The sequence below is a fragment of the Oreochromis niloticus genome, linkage group LG4, assembly GCF_001858045.2.
Source record: "Oreochromis niloticus isolate F11D_XX linkage group LG4, O_niloticus_UMD_NMBU, whole genome shotgun sequence".
NCBI lineage: Eukaryota > Metazoa > Chordata > Actinopteri > Cichliformes > Cichlidae > Oreochromis > Oreochromis niloticus.
The window spans coordinates 13,863,453-13,881,421 of record NC_031969.2 but is presented as its reverse complement, the minus strand read 5'-3'; the positions used below and the strand labels follow the sequence as shown (position 1 = coordinate 13,881,421).

General features: G+C 41.7%; 1 protein-coding gene across 2 annotated transcripts; it reads right to left on the bottom strand.

The window, feature by feature from the left end:
- Positions 1 to 880: 880 nt before the first annotated feature.
- Positions 881 to 16,704, bottom strand: xylt2 (xylosyltransferase II). 2 transcript variants are annotated; one of them, XM_019358079.2, is made up of 11 exons: positions 16,517 to 16,704; positions 11,684 to 12,185; positions 10,782 to 10,957; positions 9,155 to 9,357; positions 7,953 to 8,033; positions 7,392 to 7,608; positions 6,824 to 7,000; positions 5,879 to 6,135; positions 5,589 to 5,784; positions 4,949 to 5,282; positions 881 to 3,523 (listed from the first exon to the last, which is right to left on the bottom strand). In XM_019358079.2, exons 1-11 carry the CDS (start codon positions 16,646 to 16,648, stop codon positions 3,204 to 3,206), a joined length of 2,595 nt encoding a protein of 864 aa, XP_019213624.1. In that variant the 5' UTR covers positions 16,649 to 16,704; the 3' UTR covers positions 881 to 3,203. The 2 variants fall into 2 exon arrangements, with proteins under 2 accessions (XP_019213624.1, XP_003454038.1); XM_003453990.4 differs by having other exon boundaries at positions 881 to 3,526; positions 16,517 to 16,703.
- Positions 16,705 to 17,969: the final 1,265 nt, after the last annotated feature.

Here is a 17,969-nt window from a genome sequence, read left to right as displayed (position 1 = left end):
GGAGGTTATATTGGGTGGCATTAGATCACAGAGCGATTAGGAGATTATTGTTGGTTACAGATGTTTCCAGAAAATGACACAGAAAAGGAGTCACTGTGGAAAGAATAGTTAATTATTTAAAAAAGCACATCCTTTTGAAAGTTAATTTAAAAGTAAATTAAGAATTTTATGATGGTTTTTTTTCTGTGGTACTCTGGAATTTCAGTTTGTATATTGTTAGTTTCCCCCCATCATTTTTAATATAGTTACATAGATACCTTGTGTGTTAGTTCTTCATTATAAGGGTAGGTGATGGGCGTGGGCGTCTGTCCGTCCTCTGTGGATGACATGTACGCGCTGTCCGAGGAAACCATCTTCCCCTCCTCGTCCATCCTATGTGTATCCCAGCTGTCGTCCATCCACTTTCTATTAAATACTATTTATCAGCTCCTAACCAAAAAGCAGGTGAAGTCCTAGAATTGAACTAACCGTTTATGCTTCCTCTCCATCCTTTTTATCACCCCGTCTTAATTCCTCCACCCCACCTTCTCTGCATGTCTCTTTCACCCCTGGATGGTTTATATCCCCATGCTACGATGTATAATTATGTTGAAACTAAATATTTAAAAGAAGGAGTTTTGGTCAGAGATGATAACGGAAGTGTAGCTTATACAGTATTTATGATGCAAGTCATGTTGAGCTTTTTAACAAGGAAGGGAAAAGGAAGTGTTCGGCGCCCCGGAGAGAGAGCCTCATAAATATCTCCCATCATGTTCTTGTAAGAGGGAAAACCCCTCAAAATGTAGCGGAAAGGTTTATTTAAGACTTTAAAATAAGAAGCATTTCCTCTCTATTTCCACTTGATTCAAAGGCATGTCAAGAATGAAAATAAGGAAACATCTTAATGTTTTTTCGTTTTTATTGAGTCATCAGTCAGATCTGTCCTATGAGCTTTTTCCAGAGGCATTCAGTGAGAGGCTGAAGTTCCCCACTCAGATAAGAGCTCTGGATGACTCACCAGCCGGGCTGCTGCTTATCACAGCGGCACGGAGGGAGACCTCAACTTCCCACCCACCAAAAACAATAAAGGTCTGTATCAAATGACGCTGAACAGCTGGACCATCAAATGTAACACGATTGGAGAGCAGCTCTCATGGTTTAGAGTGCTGAGAGATAAACAGACAACAAACATAATTCCTCCCAAACAGGATAGAAAAATAACATCTGTCACACCCATTCATCTGCTCCCTTATCCCAATAAAACTGGGGCTTCACTGAAGCAACTGTACTGATCGAGGTAAACAAGGTCACTTAAAACTCACACGGTGGCCAACTATTACTTAACAAACACGTAATGTTGGAGTAAAAAAAAATCAAACAAACCAAAGCACAGACATAGGTTTCACTATCATCTGAAAAGGCATTGATTGCACATCTGTGGAAGCTTTTATCCCGTAGTAAACAATTCAGCTTTGTGACATAAAGGCATCTTAGTCTCGATCACACTGAAACAAATGGACGATACACTCGTGACCACTCTGGGTCAGTGGACTCAAAAAGAGTAAAGAAAAACAAAACAAAAACAAAAACAAAAAAAAAGAAAACATACAAAATTCAAAAAGTTGAAATTAAATTCACCGTAACAAATTAAATGTGAACGTGTCGTGACAATACTGCATACAAACAGATACACGGGAGGTGTGTGATCTAAAAACCTTGCATTTAAGAGAACTTTGAGATTTTGGAGAACTGTGTAAGCTTGCTTATTCTGCAGAAAGAGGACTGACAACAAGTGACAGTCGTTAGTGTTATGGTGGGGTTATATGTCCTATACCTTGGTTGACACCTGGCACGGAGTAGCCAGGGTACAGACACGAGGGCCTTACAGGTCCCGACAGGTAAAACAGTATGAATTCTCTTCCACTGACATTGTTGTTTAAAAAAAAAATATATATATATATATATATATATATATATATATATGAAACAGCTGCGTTTCAGACGTAGAGTGTCTTGGCTTTTGCCTGCTTCTTCCTATTTCCAGCCTACATGCTGAGCTAACATAAACAGAGTGGTTTCAATCTTCCCAGTGGGCCGAGAGTAATCTGAATAAACGTTATTTTTACCCACATTTCCTTCAGCTCGGTAGAGTCGCTTTAGCACAGTAGATAAGAAATCCTGACAGGTCAAACAGCGGAACTAAAAGTCTCGACTTAAGGCCCACCGTCTGTTGTTCTGGAGCGTTCATGCACACTGCACATCCCTCCTTTTCAGTTAATGACGTTTTACAAAGATGACCTCAGAGAAACTGTGAATCCATCCTCGCTATCTGCACCAGCGGTCTAGGCACTTCCTTAGACCAGACGTTTAGCTCATAGCCTTTTTTTTTGCAACAACACAAAATTTAACTCCATTTAGCAGCTAGTTCTGCGAATTAACAAACAAAATGTGAAAAAATGACACAAATAATATTTAAAAAAAGCATAAGACTCCTAAGGATACACAAGAACCCCACTCTCTTTACTACTCTTCCTTCTCTGTGTTACAGTCCAAGTATTTTATGATGTGTCTGTGCAACAGGAAGTGGCAGCGCAAGTTTGTTCCTATTGTAAAAAAGAAAGAAAGAAATGACCTTAACCGTTACCTTCTAATCTTCACATTGTAACCTAGTGACCTCTGTGTAAAACCAAAGTCTTACAGTAAAGTGCACTTCATCTATCTGTTCCTTAATGCTTACATAATAATGCTTCAAAATAAGCACAATAACATGATTCACAGGTTTGATTCTCCCTCGAAAAGAAGACGGAGCACGGCACGGAGCCTGTTGATTCTTCCGAAGTGCAGGAAAACTGTGCGCCTGAACACTTCTTTAAGAAACTCCAGCACAGACGGATCATGACTGCAAACCTGTGCGACAGCTTAAACAACACGTTACACCCGGCATTCGTGTACCCATTCAGTAAGCGGTGCTACAAGTCTGTGCGCTTGCAGTTTCCTATGTGCAAATTTCCAGCAGTCATGCTCTTGTCTTTCAAGCCTGTATTACTGCGTCGCTGAGAAAGACGCGGCTCCTCGGTGGAGGAAGATTCCTTATCGTTGCTTATGTGCCCTTGAGCTCTTAGCCGACTTCGGAGACGTCCTGGTTCACACAGGTCTCCTAGCAGTCTCCGATTTTCTTGGAGTCTTCCTGTGTGTGCAAGTCTGCAGTCTCTCTTCTCTGAGGGCTACCTGATCCGCCCATCGCTTTTCACTGGGCCCATTTCAGATTTAGGGTCTGGGGACAAGGAGCTCCAGGCAGTCTTTGAACAAGATCCCAAAGCTGGGCATGAGGAAGTCTGTGTTGCACACAAGTCGCCGATAACCCAGAAGGACTCAACAGAAGTGTCCACCCATGCATCAAGGGCCTGGCCCACCAACTGGGAATTACGCTGGGCCACCTGCATTGCAGGTTCTTGGGGAGGCAGCTTAAGCACTGAGCTCAGCTGCTGGAAGCTCTGCTCCAGGTACAAGTTCCCTGGAGGTCCTGCATGAAGCCAGCTGTCCTCTTCTAGAACAGAAGGAAAAAAAAATCAGAAGAAGATGACATGAGTTTCTGAAAAATCCACCAAAATTTTCAGATTTTAATGATCAAGCACCACGCACTAATGTACGGCCGGGAACATTCTACATGTTTTTAATCCCAATAAATCCAATGCAAAGATTAAGACTAACAATGAACACCATCAAATGTGCAGCTCAGGTAGGAATGGTCATTGACTACAGCACACAACAGCATTGTAGTTTATTTACTGTAGCTGATGAAGCTTGTAGGCAACACCAAAACTTCTGTGTGTCTGTGTGTGTGTGTGTGTGAGTGTGAGAGAGGGGGAGAGAGAGAGAGAGAGAGAGAGAGAGAGTGTAGTTTTGGGCACTTTAAGGGGTGCGTCTACTTCTTAAAACCTTTATATTGCCATTTTTTTCATATAAAGTATGCTGGAAATAGAAATCAAAGGTGAAAATCATACTTTTTAAGTTGATGTGATAATATTGGTTCAAAATAGTGGAAAGTAGAGAATCAGAAAATTTATTATTCATTTATTTATTTGTTAATAGCCAACATTAGTTTCTTGCCGATATATCAGCATGGACTGGTATGATAAATGAGCATTAAAAAATAAATTAAATAAATAAAGGGGCTGGAAAACACCTAATAAATAACGTTATTAGTGCTGACATCGCTTTACCTAAAAAACACATATTTGAATATTAGGAAATGAGTTTTAATAATGTGAAAACAAAACAAAAATATAATGTCCTGAGTTTAAAAAAAATACTTTCAGCACAGCATGCTTTTTTGGTGACTGGCTTTATTCACCAATAGCAATCAGTATTAGAAAAGCTTCTGTCATTAAACCTGCATGCTCTCTTTTCCACAGAGTATTGATTGGGACAGCTATTTAAAAGTGGTAGTATAAAACTAGCAAGGCCTCCTTCTTCTCTATCATCTTCCATCTGGGCCTCAGGTATTCTTAAGATGTTTGTGGACACAAAAACTTGCTGTTACTGTTAACCATTTGCATTCATAAAAATTGACCTGAAAGGGTCAGACAAACTATAAAGAAGTAAAAATAAATGCATTCACCTGATACCCATCCACTTACATTTACCAATTACAGCTGACTGAACAAAGGTAAAACAGTATGGCTTTAACTTCTGTGTGAACCAAATGTGTGAAAGCTTGAAATGGTGTGTCGCAAAATGTTGTAATGACATGACTGAAAACATTTGAAGTTTAAGACTTTTTAAGGGCACGGAGACACCCTGTGATCGCGACAGACAGGACTGAACAAGTATTTAGAAAAAATGTAGTGCATGACTGATTTGGCGTTTCATCATGTGATTCTGTCACAGAAAGTGAAATAAAGAAGAACACCAGCCTTATCTTTTCAAATTAAAAATTAAAATAAAGAGCTATAAATACATGTCTCACCTTTGCGTAGCGGCTCCTTGTTATTAAAAGTTAATGGCATGACAAGAAAGTGAACTTCTGCCACGCGCTCCCATTGTTTTAACACCCGTACCGTCCAGGTGCCCGGCCGCAGGGGGTGCTGCAGTGGCGGTTTGTAGTGTGTGTACTCTGCATCCAAATCCACTGTAATGTCATAAGATGCCGCCACCACCAGAGCCGGGTCGACCCACACAATAGTGGCGGTGAGATTCGGACCACGTGCCCACTTCTGGACTGCCAGAGGTTCATCCAAAGGGCCGATCACCCCACCGAAGTTACGGAAGATCCTTTCTTTGGGATCCCACTCTGTACCGATCTTAGGATAACAAAAAAAGTCATTTTTAAAAAATATTTTTAAAAATTTATGTGACATAATACAACAACACTGACAACACTACAAAAGAGACCCACTCCTTTCTGTTTGAAGAAGGTGAGTGAATATTCATTTCTTCCAGTATTAACATACTTTTTTGTTAAACTAATTAAACTTCAGTCTAGCTTTTGTCAGATCACGCCTGATACAACCACCCTAATTTTTAGATATCAGCTAGAAAAATCTTCCTCATGTTGCAGTTGTCTTGATCTTGAAAGTTTGTACAAAAAAAACCTAAAGAGTGCTTACTTCCAGATTCTTGAGCCTTTCAAATTCTTTAAGGTTCTTCTCAAGGACGAGTGTAGCCTGAGGCACTGCCCACATCTCCAAAGTCTCCCTGGCCTTTGACTCCACTGCCTGGACTTCTTGGCGAACCAGGTACCCTTGGAAACGGTCATCATAAAAGTATACATGCACAGATAGAGGGAAGCCTACTGGTTCAAACCTGAGAAAAAAATAGATAAATTAACATGACAAAGAAAATAGCTTATGTGCTCTGTTAGTGACAATAACAAAGCAAAGCAGAACAGATTCTCCACCTGCAGGCCTCCACGTTGCTCTGAGCAGTCACCAAACTCTTCAGGCCCAGGCGAAAGAATGACAAGTATGCTGTGAGAGCCACGTCACTGAGAGAGCCCACGCCGTCCAGCTGCTCAAACAAGCTCTCCCAATATGCCTTGATAGCAACAGTTCCTGGAGCATACTGGCCATACAGGTGAGTGTCCAGGATGTCTATGGCCTCCTGGTTCACTGAGGACTCAAACTTGCGGGCAAAGAATGTTGGACGGGTCAGTTGCTGTGGATGAGGAAGAGAAAATAGCATAAACATGTTTGATAAAGAATTAGAATTTAGTTAAAGTCAAGTTTGATTTAGTATTAAATAAAGCCCTTCTTCTGTAAAGTATCTGCAGCTCTGCCCTTGTGCTTTTTCAAAACCACCGAACTCTATTGATAAAAACAGTGATTTCCCATCTTAGAGAAACAGGGCTCATTAGTCTACTTTGTGTGCCTTTCCTTGCTTGCAGTCAGAACTAACCCCAAAAACTCCAGGAGCCAGATAGTAATATAAACTAATTGATTGAGAGAACAATTTCCAGTCATGTTTTTGCCATTAGAATCATTTCCTTGTTTGACATAGCTTTACCTGTTGGCAGATAAAGCAGAGAAAATCATCTAAACACACCATCACTCATATGCAATTCTTTTAGGTGGCTAAAATGTGTTTTGCCATCGACTGAAGATAATATACTGACTGTGAATCAGAACCTCACACACCCCCACTTCAAAGACAAGAGACTATCACTGAATGAAAACATTTTACCAAGTGAAATGATTCATCAGAAAGAAATACTTAAAATGTTTTTACATATAACCTAGTACTAGCAAAGTGTACCTAACAAAGTGGCCACTGAGTGTATATGGCTTCTGTCTATATCACCCAGCTCTGTTTTTTGTTTTAAAGTGGCATCCTCTGTTGAACTCACCTGGATTCGAATGAGGTCTTGTGGTTTAAAATCGTTGGGAGAGCAGCCACACCAGTCAACAATGTGCTTGTACTGACATTTACAGCCCAGCTTACGGTTCCAGTTGGTGACGCGCAGGTTATTGTCCACCAGGGTGTCACACATGAGGCTGTTCCCGAGCACTGTGTGGAAGAAAGACTGGGAAGAAAGGGTAGGAGTAGGTACATTATTTCTTCACTGTGTGAGAAAACAGAGTGTGGCCAAGTGTTGTGTCCAAATTAAGCTCGTGTAAACCATCAAATATAAGTATAAACTGTTTCTAACCACAGTCTAAATTACAAAAAGGTCACAGCTCTATAGTGGTGAACAGACAGCAGCTCCTCTGAGAGCAAACTACACAGATAAAATATAGCGAAGCCTCCTCTCATCTGGCACTTCTGCTGCACGCTGTGCCAGAAAGCTTAAAGTATTACATTATCTCTGCTGCTAGGCTCTTCTGACTTGGCAGGGGACGACGAGCCTGAGACAGGCTTGTATATGAAACTGTCTCAACAACGGGAGATAAACAGACTGCCTACAGCTTGCTTACCTCAGCAGGAAGCAGAGCGTACGAATAGAACTGCTTCAGCCCCGACACAAGCTCGTCCTGGGAGTTGATGACGTACTCCACAAAACGGTGGGTGAGTGCAAACCAATCGGAGCCGCCTGAGACCTCCAGGCCTTCGGGGATGTTGCGTTCGCCTAGACGCCACATGTGGTTGTCACACTCGTGGAAGAGACGGTCAAGGCCCTGCTTCTTAATAAACCTGGAACACAGGACACAGCTGAAAATGATGTGTGGAAGAGACACGGGTGAAGGTATTTGGACCATTCATCGCAGTAAATGATAAAGAACTGTAACACTGCATTAAATAATGGATCTGACAGAGCTCTTTATATGCTGCTCACCTGTATCTGCAGCAATATTTCAATACACTTCTATTTGCTGAGAATTTATAGAGCAACTTTTTGTGATTTCATTCATTAACACCATTCAGTTACAGTTTTTCTGTAGTATTAAAAGGTGTGTCAAATTTAATTTATGATAAGTAAAAATGCCATCCCGATGTCAGTATTTGCAGACTGTGCTGCCTTTATGTAGCAAACTCACCGGGCATTCTCTCTCCCATGGGACTTGAGAAAGTTCTTATCTCTGTGCAGCGACAGGAAAGCCACCAGTTCATCATTGGTCCTGCAGGAGGGCATTATGGTGAGAATTGAAAGGAGGAAGGGTTATGTTGAAGCAGGAGACCAAAATTTTTTTTTTTTTTTTAAAAAAAGGACATCTACAGGGTTCTTTGGACTGTGTTATGAGTATTGTGCTAGCTGAAATAAGCTACTCTGGACACAGTATAGAAAACATTGTCTTTCTGTGTGTATCCAAGCAAGCCTTTTCCCCTTGAGATGGTTCAGGTGGACTAACAGCTGCTTTGTTAGGGGTTCAAAGCTGCCCCAGAAACAAGCCAGCCAAAACTGATTCATGCCCAAAATAATTCATTTGAAGCTGCCACTAGATTCTCTTATCTACCAACTGTTAAGTTTCTTTGTAATGTTGCTGTAAAAAGCGCCGTAATTGTAGGTGCGATTTTGTGAAAGTGAAAGGCTTTCAAAAATAATGAAAAATGGCTCAAGATACTAACTTTGAGGGAATACAACAAACACAAAGTAGGTTAAAGAGGTAGTGCACACTAAAACGCATTGTTTTTAGCTCTAAAATAAACCTCACTGTGACAAATAGAGTGATAGAGTGAAAATAGCTCAAGACACCCTCTTCTTGTTTGGGATTATGAAAGATAAGTGGTGTAACCAACTGTTAAGTTTCTTTTGTTTTAACATGGCGGTTCAATGATTTTGACAGGAGCAGAAGCAACGCCATACTGCAATGTTTCACTACACACCGACACATGTCTCAGCACTGCTTTTGATGGCAGGACACTGAACTGATAGCAAGAGGGCGAGAGACATTACTAGGGCTTCAGGTAAAAGTTTGAATTTATACAGTTTATGATCATCCTGATCTCCCATGACCCTCTATGGCAGAGGTTAATTGACAATCTGTGTAATCCTCTTTTTTTTCACTTGGCCTGAGATTCATTGAGCAACTCTTGCCTCACATATCTATGTCCCCTCTTCAGTAACCCATCTAAACTCAAAGCATCTTTTTTTAATCTTGCACTGCATGGATTTAGGCTCAAATGTGGGAGTGAATTTACACCTTAGGTAAAGTGCAACAAACATATTTAACATTTTCTGCCATGATCTAACAGCAAAGATTAGCTGTTGAGTTTATTTCTGTGTATATGTGTGACCAACCTAGTTGGAAAGTCTGTGGCACTGAGATTGATGAAAAAATCCCACTTCCAGTCCAGCATGGAGAGCAGATCCTGCATGCTGTGTAGGTAGGCTTTGAGAAGGCTGGCTCCTCCCCAGATGGTGACCATGCGCCACGGCGTGGCTCTCACATTTGGGTACTGCTGGGCTATCTGCAGGACTTCCCGATGCATGTAGCCAGACCGCTGTCAGAGTTTTAAAGCCAAAAGTCAGTTATAGAGTTAAATGAGGAGAGACTGCTTCTGAAACAAAAGCATAATCTACTTTTAGCTTTGTTCTCACAGAGCTGCAGCTGCCACTGTGCCAAGACCATCACACAAAACTGGCTTGTGTTGAAAGAGAATTTGATCTGAGAAGAACAACAGCCACATGGTGCTCTGTGCTATGGGTCATAATGACGATAGAGGAAGTAGAATCTAAATTAGTTTCTGTTGCTGGCTGTTCCTCCTTTAGGTGACTGCAGGTGAGACAAAAATACATGAACTGAGCTTAAAAGATAGTCTGGAACAAACCACAGTGCGGGGATTAAAGAAAGAAATAGAGGCTGCTGAGCTGCCAAGCTTTATGCAGCGGTATTAAAATTGAGTGAGTGAACATGTGACCACTGCAAGTGTCTGAAATATGCAAGAAGCCAACAACTGAAGGTTCAAAACATCTTTTTTTTATTTCTACTTGGAGCTTAATTTGATTAATTATAACCTAATTAACAAGGGGCCTGTTCACAAATAAGGAGAGCTAATAAACATTGTGAAGCAATAAACAGGCAGTTTAGGGAGACACAGACACTTCGAAAGTGACTGTTTGGGGACACAAAGTCCAATTGTGTTTAGCAAAGCATGAACAAAGGGTATTGATTCTGTCTTGTATATTTAAAAGAGGACAAAAAGATTGTATAGTATGAAAAGGGTATACTGTTTTTTGCAGAAATTAGAAAATAGGAGAGAGAATGGTAAAAGAGTAGTCTGAACTCAGTGCTCACCTTTAAACAGGAGAAGAAGAGGACAGGATAAGAGGGTGCAGAGCAGTTGGCAGACAGTTTCTAGGACAAACCTGACCTGTTTTACAGCCTCATCTCTCAAACAGGCTTTTGCCTCTGAGATAGATGAGGTTAGGCAAGCAAAGTATCTAAGACTGTGTCTGTGGTGTGATTGTCCTACTGACGTCTTATCCATCATTGCCTCCGGTGAGCTGCTCTGCCGTCCCTTGGCAGCAGAACAGAGCAACACCCTATGTCTCCACAACCTTTCCGGCAACACAGGTGCACTGAGAACAGGCACCTGTTTCTCTGCTGTCTCTGCTCAACACACCTGAGGTCTCTGCCTCAGTACCAGCCGTGCATTTGTCTTTTGCCTTCCGGCTGCACATGACAGCAGACCTTTCCTCCACTAAATCCAGCCCCTAAGAATAACCACACTTTGCTCTATCCAGGCTAATCCCCTTTACTACACTGTGAGACCCGTGGGATAAATTTAACCTTCATAATGCAAGAAGATCTAACTGGGAAAAGCATCTGTGAGTGCACCAAACCCATACTGTTTAATATAATATTTAAGCACAAAAAATAATACTATCTGAAGAGACTGCATGGCAGTTGAAGCTCTGTAATTACCTTATCCACATGGATGTAGTAATAGTGGTCACGGTGATAAATGGCTTTGATGAGACGTTTGAGCTGCCGTACGGCACGGCCATGGACCATCAGAACGAAAGCCACCCTGACAGGGTTCTCCACCTCGGATAGGCTGTCTTCCAGCTCACCAACAGCCTGAAGTGGATGTGACATACCTGACCCAACAGGAGAGACAAATATAACTGACTCAGTAGGCTTGGGGGCACCTCTAAGCTAGCTGTTTAACAGGCACTATTAATGGGCTGAAAAAGATTTAATTTTACCATGTTACATTTCTGAAGTATTCAAAACCTAAAAGGGTTTTCTTTTACTTTCCTTTTTGACAAAGTGTCCAACTCAGCAACGCTGCAAGCTGAATTTACAGTAATGGCACAACTGAGCCAGAGGCGTGGGTTGAGTCTTTTGGCCCAGTGCAACCCCTGCATTATACTGCAGTTGCAAACAAGTTCCCTAAATGTGTCTATATAATCAGAGACATTTGATGATCTATAATGTATAACCCTAAAACAAAGCATAGCAATGGGCAAAAGATGGAAAAATTCTTCTGAGTTAAGGAAATGAAACAGTTATTTGTTGCTGTTTATCATAGTGGGTCAAATCTTTTTGTTTTTAGTATTTGATTACATTTTTAATCATGTACCAAAGAAAACTGTAACGGCTACAACATTGTTAGACTGAAAAATAACAAAATCTATAAAATAAAATTATCCTATAACTGTCAAGGAAATTGGGCAACGAAGAATGTTTTGACTGAAAATGCAGTGGTAAGTAAAAATTACAGTAAATGTTTTGTTCATATTTTACATTCATCTCCTTTCACGTTGAAGTTTGTAGACTACAAGCGATTACAAATACTCATGCAAACTTTAGCGGGTTCTCACCAAGCTGAGGGCAGAACTGAGGGAGTGACTCTGGCATGAGCTGACCGGCCTGATGCTGGCACACGATGTTGGCAATCTCCTGTCTGCACTGCTGTGACGCCGCGCGGTGCAGAGCAGACAGCGCATCCTTTCCTATGATATCACATTTAGGCACAAAGTCACTGTTGGGGGCTTGGTGCGCCCCATCCACACTGCCTGGCTCTCCTGGTATGGCAGCAGCAGGTAACTTGCCTGCCCCGTCTGGGCCGCTGCGGATCTCGCTGAGGTTACGGCTGCTGGAGAGATCGTGGGGGACTACACCATCTACTCCAACCCCTGTCATTCCCCGTTCCTGGGGGGTCTTCAGCCTGATGTTGGGCTTCCCTCCACGGCGGCTGCTCCCTCTTCTCAGTGCACTGGCACCATTGCTTCCTTTGTTTCTCCCCGACAATGAATTCTGTGCGTTGTCTTTCTTGGGGTCCTGGTTGTCGTGGTCAGGCAGCTTAGACTGTCTTAGTTTTCTCTGAGGAAAGAGAGAGCAGAGACGTGAGACATATTTTAAATCCTGCTCTGTTGCCAGTCATTCCATAAGAATATCTTGGACAACCACTACTGAGAGGAGGCGTTATTTCTTTGGAGTCATAATGAATCATAATGAATCCACAGAAATGACACATAAGGTAAACAAAGACCTCGAATAGGGCAGCAGCAGACAGAGCCCCAGAGGGAAGGATGTGTTTACTTGCTTTTGTTTTTTTTCATTCTGCTGATCTGGGTTATTTTTAGCTGAGCCTCTGCCTTTTTATGGAGCTAATCTGCAAAAAGTGGACAGTCACACATGATTCCAGTGATTCACTGTACCGACCTGAGTTTCCTCCCTCTGGCCAAAATCACAGGCAGGAAAAATGCACACACATCTAAGTAGGTCACATGTTTACAGCCCCTTCATACACACATGAAGAAGTGACAATATGGCAAATTTACTTGCACTTTAGTGCTAAAATTATCTCACAGAGCTCAGGGGGATTTTGTGACAAATTAACAACAATATTCTAAAAATCTGTAAAGCACTAACTTTGATAGTGTTTGACTGTAACCTCTTAAAAATCAAACCAAGGCTTGAGAGCTGCCTTAAAATGTCAAGATAAGACCTTCTTATAAATGCTTTGACATAATAAAATCAGTGAAGTGTCCCACTGCTGCAGTCTCTGGCCGTAACATCTCTAAATGTTAAGTCCACCCAGTGTTTGTCATATAGTTATACTTTTGTGAAAATGTCAACATAAAAGGGAAAGATCAGCTTGGGGGCAGGTGCAGAGCTGCCCGTTTTCCCCAACAGGAAAATTATGTAAACACTAATGAAAGCTAGAAAGGTCTCTTTTCTCAAGTGTAAAAAAACAAAACAAAAGAATGCATCAGAGAGAATAGTGTGTTATCATCTAAACTGATCTTGTACCAAAATGAATGAGGACCCAGTTTAAGTTTTACGTCTAAGGCTCGGTTTCAAACTGAAAGCGTGGAGTGAATCAGTCTCACTGAAGTAGAAATCACACCTCAAAAAATAAAGGCAGAGGACTTTTTAGGAGGGGAAAAAAACACACACACACACACACACACACACACACACACACACACAGAGTTTAAGCCATTTTAAGTCTTCTAGCCAAATAACATCATAGTTTTGGCACACTAAATTACTGGTTCATATAAAAAGCCCCTTCAAAATATTCATTTGGAGAAGAGAAAGAAGAAGAGCGAGTGGGCTGAGAGTGTTCTGCCTCTGTCAGAAGTTATGGTAAAACGTGGGCCGGCTCATTCGCCTTACACCGCTGGCACCCCGACAGACCAGAGATTGTGGGAACAGAAGATGGACCGGGCCTGCGCGGTGGGACAAGGAGCCAGATAATACATGGCCAATACACCAGCTGCCAACCAATAAAGCAAAGTCAGCTACTGACTGCCAACTGCAGTCTCAAATCCAATACAGTAAGAGGCATTGTGAAGTAAACTTACACAGCAGTCAGTGCAGTGCAAACTTATTGGAAGATGCTTATATGCATTTAAGGAACCTTGCCATCTTTCTGAGAAATTATGACACCATACATGTCAACTCATCAAGAAAGCTTTGCTTCCTTTAATCGGTGTAAGAGTGGGTGCTTTAGTAACGTCTTTATGTCAATTTCACAATACTCAAAGTCCAAACTAAACACAACCTCAGCTTCTATGGAAGTGCTGGGAGGAAACCTGTGGTCTGACCAGCTGCACGACACTAACTCAGAATAGGGCTTAGAGAGTGACTACATATATTAAGCAAGGATGGTTGCATACGTTTGAGACAATAAGTCCATATTGCCTTACTTAACAAAGATTTATCCTTTTTTGCCATTTCTGGCCTTTTGATAAACAAAATTGTATTTGATGCAAAACGCCTCAGCTGCAAAATGTGGCATTAGTACTATGTAAAAATGTCGACAAAAACTTTTTGTTCTTAAAATCAAATTCCTGTAAAATTCAATTTTTAAAAAAGAATAATAAAAACTTTAGTGGGATGATAACAACAAGCATGTTTTCCAGCAAACATTCATAAGAAAGCTCCTTAGTTTTCAGCTGCCAGCTGACATGTTTTTGTGCAGAAAGCCAAGCACGCAGCACGGGCTAACATTTCAATTTTCCTTATCACTTGTGTTCACAGCTTTTAATTAACGCCATCATGTCAAAAAAATGTATTGATTCAAAGGCAAGCCAGGCAGCCTCTTTACTTTCCAATTAAAGTCGAGTGAAACCATATCAGCGTTGCCATCTGCTGAAGCGTGAAGCTGCAGCAGCAGCAGCGAGCACTCAGCTCTGCAGGAGAACCCGGGCGAGCAGAGGGTGATACAAGGATGACAAGCGTCATGTCTTCTTCTGTCCTTGCAATCCTTTTGCTCTTCTGCTCAAGGGATTTAATATAACGCATGTGACCGTGTTCACACATGCACTGCCAGACGCTGATTAGAGCAGATGCAAGATAAGGCAGAGATCGCTGAGCACGGGGAGACCGTTCAGAGGTGGAGTGATGATTAATGTGCATGCTCAAGTCAGAAATTTGATTCTGCATCTGCGAGAGTGCAAACATGCAGAGACCAAATGCTGACATTTGCACAGATGTCTGCCAACATAGCTGCATATAGAGCTGACATTTGTGCTGAGTGGTAGTGCCACAACTTCAGGGCCCAAGGATTAAAAACAGTCAATAAATAAATCTGATTAACAGTGAAGCAAACAACCAGTGCAGCTCTTTTCCCATCCACCTGCACACCTTTTAACTTTAAGACCATTATGCCTTCACCTGAGACACTCATCAGCAACCCCAAGGTGCAGCTGAGCTTCTGAAAAGTAGTGTGCACTTCTGCTCATTTAGAAACACAGAAGAGCTGCATTTAAACACAGAAACCACAGCCCTGCAGACATTTCTCTTATCTTTGCTGAGGCATGTTTAAGCATGAATGCACCTGATGGAACAGCAGAAGGCCTGGGAGCTTTAACAGAAACAGGTGATGAAAGCCGGAGCCTCTCTCAAAATCACTTCAGCAAAAAAAGTTGACTCACTTGCTGCATTTAAAGGAAATGATTTATTTATTTATTTAGTCTAGCATCACTAGCTGGCTTTGAACTGACCGATTAGCTCGTGGTTTAAACTGAAGTGGTCAGCAGCAAATCATTTCCTTGGCAAACAGAGGCTACTGTCCACAGAGTAATGACCCATCTTTTTCCCTTTCTCTGAAGGAACAGCCAAACATCTTTCCCTCCCGCTCAGCCACTGTTACATCTGTTGCCTGCCTTAAACCTTGCCAGGAGCAGAACTTCAATCTATCCATATTGGAAGAAATATTACACAACTCCATTGCTATATCACAATGGTGAGCTGGCAGGGCTCCCACCTCAGGTTTCAGTGTGCATTCCTGTGGCTCCATCATCACTGGTGTGCCTCAAAAAATTAGTCCTGTACACGCAAGGTTCCCCTATCTATATTAACAGCTCAGGTTACCTGACTTAGAGGGAGAACTGGAACAGACACTGCCTCAAGGTAGCGCACTCCAGGTGTGCCAGGGAGACCCAGGGAGAAAATTCCCACACAAGACTTGGCTACTGTTGAAGAAACGGTTTCAGTGGTATGTAGGAGAGGCAGCTCTCTGCTGAACTTTTCTCTAGCATATATACTTCTCTGTATGTTTTGGTATGACTCAAAGCTAATTGAAAGTCACAGAACAGCCACGAGCACATCAGAATCCACAGTTTGATATAAATAAGTAGGAAACATAAAACAAAAGAGATCCAAGTCATCCTGGAACTACTACATGAAGGCGGTCCAGCTCAAAGTGATGAAGTGTTTGGGATCAATGAATCACCAGTCTGTTCTCATGCTCCCTCAAACTTACATTACTTCATAGCATACTATTCGTCTTAGATATTCCCCTCCGTCTGTTTTTCATCACATTTTAACAACGCCATGGTTTCCAAAAGAAATAAACACGAACGATGGTACCCAAGATCACCGCTGTTCCTTAAACAAGTTAACTACCACTTAACTACTCCTCTGGTTTCATGGCTGTGACAGTCTAGCAACGAATACTTTCCTACTAGGTAGTGTGGTCAATGACACGCAGGTAGGTAGGTAGGTAGGTAGGTAGGAGGGCTGGACAGGGCTGGTCCGTTGTGCTGAAATGTTTGGGAGCAGCGCTCTTCCCCAACTGCTAACAGCTAACATCAGCTATAACTCACAGGGGGCTAAGCTAAGCGCTAACGGCTAGCACTACAATTAAACCAAACCGAATCACTGTCACGCCAAAAACACCCGGAGAGTCGGTTCCTCACCTCTGCCTCGCCTTCTTCCAGACTTCTCAGACTCCATACCACAAGCCCTTGAATCAGGAGGATAGTTAATGCGGCGGCAATCGCTAGTTTATATCGTCGGAGCAGCTTCTGCACTCGAACGCTGGCCACCATTTTTCCGACTCCGGTTGACTGGGAGCGCGTGCAGGGCTCATTCTGAGCGGCGCGCCCACGCGGGGTCGCTCAACATCCCGGTTTGCTGGAAAAAGTTATAAAGACGATAAGAACTGCTGATAATAATAATTATTATTTATTTATTTGACTGTATTTTATAGCGTTCACTCACATTAGTTTCCAATGGCCTGAAATAAAAATAAATAAGTAAACGTTTTTTTATTCATTTTATTTTTTTAAATTTCTTCAACATCAGTGTAATGGTATCAGAAACAAAATAAAAGAATAAATAAAAATGGGTATTATATTTTCTTACAACTTCCAGGTTCAGACATAACATGACACTGACAGGTGACATATTAAAGGAAAATCTAACATACACTACACTTCAAATCCTCTTCAGGGATTAATTCTTCAAGTTTCAGGAGGTCAGCCTTTACATTGGAGCTCAGTTTTCCCCAAAACAGTTCTGCTTTGATTCAGAACTGAATCCATCCATAGGTGTTCATTTGGGTTGAGTTACTGGAAAAACCATAAGACAGACATTTAGATCCCCAACAGGTCCCAGAGGTCATGTGACCTCCCCCCCCCCCCCCCCCCCCCCCCTTCTTTTTTAATTTTCTTACATAAGTGCGTTGTAAAATTTTATATTTAATGAAATCTGGCAAATCTGATGAGATGCACGGTGATATTTTCTTGAAAGTGTGATATAAACAACATTTTAATTTACTTTACTTTTATTCAAGTCACTCAGGATGGGGGCATTGTTCTCCTGAAAGAGAGACCTCTCCCTTAAGGATAGCAGTGTTTCATCATAGGACAAAGGTAATTACACAGAAAAGCTGTGTATTGATTTGCAGTCAGCCTTCCCTCCAAGGTGGCGCAGCATAGGTGGCGCAGCATAGACACGCAGCATAACAAAGCCATCAGATCACCTTCAGCGTCATAGGTCAGGATTTTACTTTAATTAGGCATTTTTAATTTTCTGTTCTGATTAGGCCTGCCTATCAACACCAAGTTAACTTAGTTCTTCTTCTTCAAATACTTAAATATTCCTTCCCTTGTATTTTGAATTTTCTCTTTATGAAAAGTTTACATGGACTTGACCTGAACCGGCAATGTTCTGAGACTGCACCTTGCAACATTGCAACATCATACTGTTTACAAAATTTTTCCAGAAACACCACCCAAAGTGTGGTGTTTCTGGAAATCCCCATTGCCCATTCATGTGCATTTACATGAATAGTAAAATTCAAAACGTGGTATAAAAGACCCCACCCAAAAAAACAACAACAAAAAAAAATCCCAGAAAATATCAGTT